Below are 10,692 nucleotides of genomic sequence, written 5' to 3'. Positions count from 1 at the left end.
AATCCCACAGCACACTGCTTATTATGGCCTAGTGGTTCTCACTTTCAGTGTGAAACTTAAGCTTAGTGCAATTAACAGAGCTGCTATTCTGGCTGGAATTGGTCTAGCAATTTTGATCTTGCAATGTAACAGCTAATTTCACTGTTATTAACCAGAGTTCAAATTTTTCTGGCATACTGAACAAGCCCTCAGCAACCAATAGCTTGGAATATTTTTGCATTTCTATCATACATTTATATATAAACAATGCTTTAGAACATTCTACAGAGCATAACCACACCAACTACATTAACATGGTTTTCCCCAGGGCAAAATTATTGAATTGCCTTTACTCTTGTCAGGATATTGACCAAATCAAATAACTGAATATGGATGATTTGATATTTTGGACCACTGGTGATTTTATGATATTGACACAATTTTATCTATATATTTTTTTATATATATATTTTTATGTAAAAATGTAAGAAACAATTAGTGAAGTGGGATATTATAGCTAGCCAAATCTTAAACATAATTCAACTAATGTGACCCACTGCAGACTTAAGATACATTTGTTGGCTTTTGATTTTTTTTTTGCAGAATCAGACCTTCAAAACAAGGAGTCACTTGTGCAAATCAAGCAAGTATCTTTAAAGCTAAGACTTGTTAATGACAAGGGTGTGACAAACTGTTTATGAGATTATCACCTTCAAAGTTTTGCCCACACTTGGCTTCATTCAGACAACTCCCAGAATAAAAAATGGTTGGAGGACCAACAAAGCCGCATAACTACTTGTCACATGGCCACTTAATACCCTGCGGCATGGAGGCAATCTCTGCATTGTTCTTGTGTTTTGAGGGAATATGGAACAGCACTATCGTCACAACTTTTGTTGTAAAAGGGTTTTTTAACAGTAATAATGTTTTATAAAAGTGGAATTATTTAAGAGTTTTAAAGTGCGGACAACACAACAAAATGTAGTCTATCACTAATATGAGTCTGTATATCAGCCTCGGTGTGTCATTTAATATATAAATATGGGTATGTCAAATATCTTCAAAGTTCTTGAGAGTTATGTGGGCTAACACCACCCTACCCCAGCTACACTCACAGAGCCTGTTTGGGGTCGCTTCATTTTCTTTTCACACCTGGCTACATTTGCAGGTGAACTTGAGAATCTTGTCCATTACAACTTGTTCATAATCTGCATCACCAACCTCAGACTTCATCACGTCATCAACTTCTTCCGTTGTAACAATAGGCGTGTCGTCGGTCTCCTCTGGTGGTTTTTGAAAATATTCAGTTTCATTGTCACATTCAGGTTGAAATTCGCTGTTTGAAATTTTCTCCCAAGTCCGGGATTTTGCAGGTATCCGATTCAGCATCACTGTCGGAGAACTGACTATCATGGAAAATTAAGTCCAGTACGCGCTGCTTACACGGACTTGGGTCACTGGTCTGATTAAAGTCTGCGATATGATTTAGATCTGCCACCCGCTTCTCATGATACATAACATGGAGAGGAAAGTTTTCACAGACAAGTGAAACCGGATTGGCGTCTTGTTCACGGAACTGACGTCAGCATTAAATCTTCGTTGGTCTACGCCCCATAGACTGTCTCCATGTATGTGTAAAAGTAGTACGATTTAAAGGTTGAACTCTATCAAAACGGTTTCACATTGTGACTTCATCTGGACGGTCGTTGTCAAGGAAACGATTGATTGGCACCTGTGAACTGTTTGCCCACGTAATTTAACAGGAATGTTTAACTCGACAGTTTAACATTTTTCTTTTTATTAATCAAACTGTTTTGAAAATACATTTGAGATGAAAAAGATAAATGGAATCTGGAAAAATCTAATTTTCCTTCTAGAAAGATTTTTCAACTTATTTGGCCGCTCCTGGCGTGATATGCGTGACAATGCGGGTTTTGCTGTGGTGGTTCACAAATGACAATTCATTCACAGGCACTTTCCTTGGTATTTTATTTGAAGCCGATTCTTAATTGGTACAAAAAAAAAAAAAAAACACATTTTTTTAAAACTGCTAATCTGCACAACATACATGTATCCAGATTGTGACCGACAGAGAGGCCTTGACATCCTTCGAAGAGATCACCACAGAAAACAAAAACAACCGGTGGGTGATGTTATGACGATCGGACACAGGTTAACATTTTTTTTTTTTTTTTTTTTTTTTTTAAAAGATCCTACCCACCATCAAAACAGCACGCCCAACAAGGAAACCCTCCTCAGATCAGAACTTTGAGGAAGAGATCGTTCCAGAAGGTGGCCGCGAAATATAAAGAAAATTACGAATCATAACACAAAAAATAGATTCACCTATGCCACCTAGAGACCGGTGCCATTGTACTCTGGGTAGCAGACTCGAACTTTGAATACAAAATCAGAATAACAAAAAAAAAAAAATAAAAAAAAAAAAGCTTTTACACATTTCTGCAAGTAAAAAGGTTCAAATGTGGGGGAGTTATTTTGAAAACGGTTTCCCACACATTTTCCATTTTAATCTAGATTCCCACCTTCAGGAACTTGAATCACGACAACATTGCGCTAACGGGGGAAGCGTGGTTTGGAGCAGGATTATGTGCCTAACGCCTCTTGTCCTTCCTGTCTCTATCCTTACGCTCCCTGTCGCTGTGGGACGACCTTCCTCGCCCTTCGTCGCTCCGATGCTTCCTCTTCTCCTTCGGATCCTTCGGGCCCTTCGAGTCCCTCCCTCCCCCTCCCCCACTGCCACCCCGCTTGCGGTGGCTCCGTTCGCCTCCCTTCTTCCTCTCGCCCCGGTCTGAGGGACGCCGGCGCCGCTTGCCACCATCCCGGCTGCGGCTGCTGGACGAGGAGGATGAGGAAGAGGAGGAGGACGAGGAGGAGCGGCTGGAGCCGCTGGAGGAGGAGGACGAGCCACTGGAGGAGGAGCCCGAACTTCCAGAGGAGGAGGAGCTGTTGCTGCGAACCTTGCGCTGCTCCTTCTGCTTCTGCTTCTTCCTCCCCCGCTGCGCCGCCTCCCCCTCGGCCTCCCTGGGGGCAGGGGCCTCGGGGACGGCTTTCTCTGCGGGCATCTGTTTCTCGACCATGGGGGTGGGCGGATCCTGGGAGGGCAGCGTGTTGGGCTGCGGGCTCGGGGAAGACTCGTGGTTTGGGGCCTCCGTTGATGCTTGGACCTCTAGGGGGGGCGGCTGCGGCTCGGAGGGCGGAACCTCCTGGTGTATCTCCTTTCCTGTGGCCGCCTCACTCTGCTCTCCCTTCTCTTCCCCCTTCCCCTCCTCCACCTGCTGCTGCTGCTGCTGCTGCTGCTGCTCCTGCCCCACCTCCATCTCCACCCCCCCTGACTCTGGACTGGCCTCCTCCTCCTCCTCCTCCTGCTGCTGCTCCCTCCCTCCTGCTGCTGCTGCTGCTGCTGCTTTGCCCTCTGCCTCCACTCCCTCTGTGTTCTCTCCACCCTCCTCACCCACTTCCATCATCTCTTCTTCCTCTGCCCCTCCCTTCCTCAACCCCTCCTCCTTTTTCACCCCTCCCTCTACCTTCTCTTCCCTGTCCTTTCTATCCCCCTCCACTACCCTTACCTCCTCTTCCTCCTCCTCGTCTTCCTCCTCGTCCTCCATATCTACATCGCCCCGGTTACCCGTCACCTTGACTACATGGCCTGCGGTCTTACCCTCCGCCGGCTGCTCCGTCTTCACCCTGTTGTTTTCCGGGTCGCGGTTGAGCTGTCGCCGAGGGCGGGCCTCCATTTTGCTGAGGTGCTCGGCGAAAGCCTCGCGCCTCTCGTCAAACACAGCTGCACGAGAGACAACCCAAAGTTAACAAGGATTCTAAAGTGGGAAACGTGACCTTTGCACTTGCAGCTACAGGCTAGCAGTTTTTTGGGGTGAAATATTTGCTTTTACCTGCAATTACCAAGCCCAAATATAAATTAGCACAAACTGCGAGACAAAGTGAGATACTTTTGGTTTGGAATATTTGTGGCGTTTGTGTTCTGGGAAGTACATGGTTGAGAAAATGATTAGGTATGTAGGCCCACTGATCCAATATTCTGTATCGGGGCCGATATTGGTCAAAATGACTGAATCCAATAGACCTAATATATGTATCAATCCAATATCATAGTCTGATGAATATCCCCCCGAAACACAATGGTGAAACGTTAGGGGTGTGCATCTCTCCCTTGTAAGACTATCCGATATGATTAAAGGACGATACATTTTAATAGGGAACAATTCCATGCAATATGATACAGTTCTTAACATTTGTTTAATGTAGATGTTCAGTTTCCATTATCAAATAAAATAAGCCAGTGCCATTGCTTACCTTCAAATAGATATTTCATGAGAGACCAGGGAATCCCAAGTATTTGTTACTTATGCCATTTAAATATAATATCTAATATATTGTAATTCTGATGTAGTATGTATTACTATATCAGAATTACATTGTAATGACCCTGGATGTGTTGAGTATTGTTAATTGTCAGTTATGAGTTTTATTGCGGGCGGTTCACAAGTATTGCGAGAGGGAATGTGCACGCGATCTGGTGTGAGGGTGTGTGTGGCGAGACGAGTCGTTGAGAGAGAGCGCGGAGGGAGTGTGGATGTCGGTTCAACGGCGTAGGCATTGGCAAAACAGTAGCCTGCAAGGTAACCATAAAACTCAGTGTGTAATAACCGTGTGGCTTCTTCCGCCGTCTAGAATGTTACAACATCGTAGTTGAAGCTCTGAACTGCACGTTGAGACGCAGCACAGGGTTCAGGCTAAACAGGAATTTCAATTTATTTTCTTACTCGTATCGAAAATGAAAAACGTTAACTCAACTCAGAATTGGAGGGGAGTTTGCAGCGTAATATATGCAACGTCAGCGTTTTGAGGGGTGGCGGAGTAGTCGTAAATTTCACTTGCAGATTTGTTATCTTATTGCATTGAATTGAGTTTCCCCACCCAAGTTGCATTTTAAGTGATATTTGGAAGCTGCTTTCAACTGTTTATTTTATTTAATAGAGTATCTACATAAAGGAAGCAGCATTATTGTACAAGTCACGTTGTGGGCATTTCTATCTTTGGGAAAATGGGGAACAGTTTGTGCAGGATTATTTCATTAGGTGGCCATCATAAGCTTGGTAGTTTGAGACAAAAAATATTTTGAATTGGCAAATACTTACAGATACGCTATCTGTATTTTAAACAAAAAATTGGTAACACCCCATCCCTGAAAACGATTCTGCCTTTGGAAACTATGCAGTTTGAACATTATAAATTCCAGTAAGATTTACTAAGATAAGATCAAACATTATTGTCGAATCAACCTTTATAGGTATAAAATGAGTTAGGTTCACCTAGAATAGTTTAGAGTATGAGGTTCAGCAGCTGGCTTTAAGTTGTATAATATCAGAAATGTTTACTCCGATGCAGAAGAACTTCACTCATTTAGTCAAAAACGAATATGGATAAATCAAACCAATTGTTTTTTGAAATTTGATATGTAAAGACATTAAGACTTAAACCTAGAATGCATATCATGGGTCAATTGCACACAGATTATTTTTATTTTGTTTCCAGGAATTACTTTTCAAAGGTCTTTCCGATTATGTGAATGATATGAATGAACTATTGCACCAATGTGAAAACAATAACTTACATTTTACTACACATTGTGGAAGGGAGGTAACCAAGATAAATTGTATTTGGGGCAGTCCAGATATGCTTTAGTCCAAGTTTGATTAACATTGGACCATATCTGTAGGAGGAGTTCGGGGGGAAAAAAAAAAATTCCACAATTGAGGAAAATCCATCATGACACAAATGGGCAGCGCCATGCGTAGTAGACTCGGCACCACCCATGGAATCCATGAATGTAAGGATTTTGTTTCTATGACAATTGGTTCAGAAGTTATTAGACAAAATGTAAAAGCGGTCGATACAGCGCCACCATCTGGCTGATGAACCCCGTTTTGTGTTTCGGAACATGTCAAACCTATCATCTAAGTTTGGTGTCCGTGGGTTTCGCGCTTTGTTCTAATAAACTCTGATAATAAAAAAAATCTGAACAAAAACAAAAGTAATTTGAAGGCTGATCATTTTTAGCTAGACATATGCATTCTAGGGTTAAGGACTTGCAGACACCAATAAATAAACAGTTTTCAGTGTCTGTCACACACACACACACACACACACACACACACACACACACACACACACACACACACACACACACACACACACACACACACACACACACACACACACACACACACACACACACACACACACACACACACACACACACACACACGTAAAAGGTAACGGTCACTCTTATAGTACAGCACTGTTCTGCTGAAACTTCAACCGGGGGGGGGGGGGGGGGGGGGGGGGAAGACAAGGATCTCACCGTTCAGCTTCTTGGTGGAGTCGTCGAGGAGTTTCTGTGTGGCAGAGCACAGCTTCCCCGGCACAAAGAAGATGTGAGGCTTGGTCTTGGTGCGGATGTATTTGACCAGACGACTGTTGTGACTGTTCCACTCCTCTTGCTGACGAGGCCAGGTGAAAAGTTAGTAAGTAGATGGAAAGGTTAAAAACTGTGCAAAATACACTTTTTTAATTTTTTTTTTTTTAATTGACAGAGGTAGTAATAATCCACAGCATAAAACCCAATGGGACGGGCCAAGGCCTACACCCATGCGAGAGTTCTCTCCACTTTTACAACGTAGCGGCTCTGACGACTCGTTTCCTGCACTCACCAGCTGAGCCAGCTCCACTTTCTGCTCCAGAAGACGGAGCTCAGTCTGCTTGGCTCGCCGCTCCTCAAACAGCTCCCGCCGCTCGCCCTCCACCTTCTTCTTCTCAGCCTCGGCCTGAACCTCGAGCTTCTGCTCAATCTCGCAACGCCGCTTTTGCTGCAGAGGGACGAGGGGAACGAAACATAAACCAAGAAATTTAGGATGCGTATTACAATTTGTTGCTTATTGTTGTCCAACCCTGTCACTCCGGGGCAAATGATGACATGAGACAACACGATATGGAGGGTGCGTCTCCTTACCCGGTCGGTGGCGACGTTGGATTCCTGTTTGAACTTCTGCAGGGTCCCCATGAGCAGGCCAAACATACGCCGATTCCTGACACACACAAAGCACAGTTACAAACATTTGTGCCAGACATAAGATATTTTAGTTTCTCCTATGTAGTTTCAGCAGGCTCAAACCACCTTAACAATCGATTACAACATATGCGTGCAGACAGATTCAGTGTGTTGCTCTACAGCCATCTTCAGAGACCCATCTAGTGGGGATGTTAGGCCTGGATGACGCAGATAATTAAAGTCTTTCCATTTCTGAGTCAATTCGGAAAACGATTATAAATTTGGAAAAAAAAATAAAAATGTTTTCCCAGTTTCATTTTAAAATGAAATACTCCTCCGCTACTGTAGGTGTCGCTAGAGTCACTAATTCACACATATGAACAATTTGGGTCAGGTCAAAAGGGTTAGGGTCTCCCAAAGCTTATGTTATTCCATACTATAAGTTTACAGAAAAACAAAAGGGGAATTTAAATAGTTGTCAGTATTGGATAGAATTTGTTCCACAGAATATTTTCTTCATGCACACATGCTGTACTTTATTTGGTTGATAGCGGCCATGTTTTTGACGATGTCACTCATTTAAAATAGAAATGTGTATATCAGTCTTGTATACAATCCTGTATAGCAAATTTGGTGTTGATACAGTACAAATCCGAAAAGTAGATGCCACATAACTTTTTCAGTTGATGATAATTTACAAAAAAATCCAGCATGGCCAACTTTTATGGTCCAAGAGGATTTTTGGATTTTGACTGGATCGGTTGAAAAACACGGCCACCATCAATCAAAACATCTTTAGCAGGAAATAGGCCATAACTGAACGTACACTACAAATTTTATTCAAATACGACAAAGGGGGGCAGGCAAATGGAGCACTTTGAGTCCGCAATTATTGAAATGCTGCATACATTGTGATGAAATGTGATGAAATGTGTGATTGGTCTCACTCCTTTAAACAGAATTAAACTAGCTGAAGTGACTTTGCTTGGCTTTGTGAAGCTCAAAACCCGCTCATTGCTGCTCGCGGATTTAATTTTAGGCAATTGAGCTGCTTCCTTCTGTTCAGCGCAAAAAGGTTTGAACCCATGAATTTCCACTTGCGGCTGTATTTTATTATTTGGTGTTGGTTTTCAAAAAAAAAAAAAAAAAAAGCACAATTTAACGTTGTTTTTTTTGTTAAAGCACTACTTTAAAATTGAGACTTTCCTTTAAAATAAACAGCAAATTGTTCTTTCTGTAAATTGTATATTTATTACCAAAACATTCATCAATAAAACAGTTAAGATGGAAAAATATCAGTGATACTCCTAGATTTTGTGCTGGTGCGCCTAAGATTTTCAGTAGGGAGCACCAGTGCTACTAATGAAAAAAGTTAGTCTGGAGCCCTAATAAGAACCAATCAATTTTAAAAAGTGAAAAGTTCACCTGATGGATTAAATGATGCGATATTAAAAGGGCTTGCCTCTAGAAAACTAGGATGACGTGAACACTGCGCTGTCCTACCTCTGTTTGCCCTTCTCGTCCATGGTCTGGTCTTGGATGAGGTCTCGGCGTGTTCTCTCCTTGGAGGTAGCTACCACAGACGACTGCAACGCCGGCTGAGGGCGGGACGGGAGAGAGTATAAGTGGCTGAGCTACAAATTAATTTCTAGCCGCTTTAGAAGGCATCCGTGCACCCCCCTTGCCTACTCACCTTTTTGACATCGTCATCATCCTCGGCGTCGCTGTCGTGGCGTGGGTCTCTCCTGGCCCTCTGGTCCCCGGCCAGCCTGTATCCAATGACAAAGCACAGCAAAAACATTATTTTAATAAAACTAGATGAGCAACACAAACATACTGTATACGTATCAAATGTGGTCAGGTCAGGGTTTGAGATATGTGGTTTTGAAAACCAACACAAAATGTAGTTCAAAATGTGGGTTATTTAATGTAATTGCCTTCAATGCGTGAGAGAAATACAGTGTGTCAAATTTTGTTCTTATTCTGGAATTACTCTAAATGATCATTCATTGACCCACTACCTCTACTCGTGGTACCAGCTTTAGACTTGCATTAGAACAAGATGAGCATGAAATATCACCTTAGCAGGGCCCCTTCAATGTCCCTCTGCTTAGAAGGTGGGCCGCCACTTCCCATGTCTGAGAGACCGCGCCTAAAAGGTTCAAGATGAAAGAGCTGAACAAGAAACACTGGATACATTGTGTGTGTGTATATAAATATAAAAAGTATATGTGGAATGACATGACATGACATTGAAATTATAGATACTGCAATACAACGCAATTCCACAAATTCGCCAATCTATTTGTGAATGGATTTGAAAATTACAATATCGATACTTCCATTGATACTACCATTTCACATTGTCACGAAATAACTGAAATATTGCATTAAACTGAATTTGATGTATTTTCCACAACGCACAATTACATTTTCAGGATAATTAAAATAAAAAGTCAAGTATAGTCACTATCACTGAATAGTAGTGAAAGAACAACATATTGCACCAACCAAACTGCACCAAACTTTGAAAATCCAGAATTGTGTGAAATCCTAAATTGTGTCCACCCAGCGCCAGAAGGCGGTGCCCTGGTCGTACCTGAGCAGGTTGAATCCTCTGCCTCTACCTCCACCTGGACCTGCCATGGGGCCGCTGAGCCGGCGGAGCTGGCCCGGCCTGGACAAGCACACAGACATTGGTCATCCAAAACAATGTTTAACAACAGTCTCCAACAATAAATTACAGCAATATAGTGCAATATAACAAGTAAGTAATCACGCCACTGAAACATCGTAGGCCATTAACTCTTCTCTTTTTTGATTTATGGGGCAGGGGAGAAACCAGGCGTTTTGCCCAGCCTCCAGTATAGCAACGTTTTCTTATTCTGGTGCGTTGACATAATAATAATGTTATATATGCAAATTACGTAGAGACAATTAGAATAAAACCTGTTGAAAAATCACCCCGTGTCGCCTGCTGGGAGCCGGTTAGCTAGCTGCTGTAGTAGGCTAGCACACTACTTCCAAAACTTTGCTTGGACGTTTTCTGACAATTAAATACTCCCACTGCACAGCACCAAGAGCGTCACAAACCCGTGTGTCGCAGAACAACGGCGGTTGAACAACCGCGGGGTAGCCCGCCACAGAGACGCAGCTGCATCGCGGGCATGGGTAGCGTGCTCCTGGAGCGTGGCTAAACGCGTTAGCTTTACGCAGCACGGCCGTAAGCGATGAGACCGGGAGTACGTTCTTCGCAAAGCTCTCGGAGACAACTCACCTGGCTTCGTTGGGGTCGCGTCCGGTGAGCTTACGGATATTGTCGTCCACATGCTTCAGGCTCTCCTTGGCCTTTTCGAGCTGGTCCTGCAAGCTCCGCACCACCACCGCCATCTTCCAGTTCCAATATGGCGGAAATCACGCACCGTCGCGCGAGTGCTGCGGAGCGGGAGCGGCTCTTAGGGGGAGGGGAGGGAGGGGGGGGCGGGGCATTTCCCTATAATAAGAATGACTTAATTCATGTATTCGTTCATTTTTATCTATTTATTTGTTTATTTGTTTAACTAGTTGTACACAACATTTAGCTTTTTTTTTTCTTGTGACTAGTTTGACTGTCTCAACAAAGC

General features: G+C 43.2%; 1 protein-coding gene across 1 annotated transcript; it reads right to left on the bottom strand.

Annotated features, from left to right (window-relative positions):
* Positions 1 to 1,943: 1,943 nt before the first annotated feature.
* Positions 1,944 to 10,472, bottom strand: pnn (pinin, desmosome associated protein). Its single transcript, XM_080012079.1, has 10 exons — positions 10,347 to 10,472; positions 9,669 to 9,746; positions 9,150 to 9,221; positions 8,763 to 8,838; positions 8,573 to 8,667; positions 7,031 to 7,106; positions 6,732 to 6,887; positions 6,383 to 6,521; positions 3,525 to 3,781; positions 1,944 to 3,443 (listed from the first exon to the last, which is right to left on the bottom strand). The coding sequence occupies exons 1-10, from the start codon at positions 10,457 to 10,459 to the stop codon at positions 2,592 to 2,594; spliced, it is 1,914 nt and encodes a 637-aa protein (XP_079868205.1). The 5' UTR covers positions 10,460 to 10,472; the 3' UTR covers positions 1,944 to 2,591.
* Positions 10,473 to 10,692: the final 220 nt, after the last annotated feature.

Source organism: Zeus faber (genome assembly GCF_960531495.2).
Source record: "Zeus faber genome assembly, chromosome: 13".
Taxonomy (NCBI): Eukaryota; Metazoa; Chordata; class Actinopteri; order Zeiformes; family Zeidae; genus Zeus; species Zeus faber.
Note: the sequence above shows the minus strand (reverse complement) of the source record. Positions and strands in the feature narration are given on the sequence as shown.

Excerpts from the sequence above, each read along its gene's own strand:
- pnn (XM_080012079.1), bottom strand. The coding sequence starts at position 10,459 with ATGGCGGTGGTGGTGCGGAGCTTGCAGGACCAGCTCGAAAAGGCCAAG. Across the intron at positions 9,747-10,346 it reads CGCGACCCCAACGAAGCCAG|GCCGGGCCAGCTCCGCCGGC; the intron begins GTGAGTTGTCTC and ends GTGCTTGTCCAG. Across the intron at positions 8,668-8,762 it reads ATGATGACGATGTCAAAAAG|CCGGCGTTGCAGTCGTCTGT; the intron begins GTGAGTAGGCAA and ends TCCCGCCCTCAG.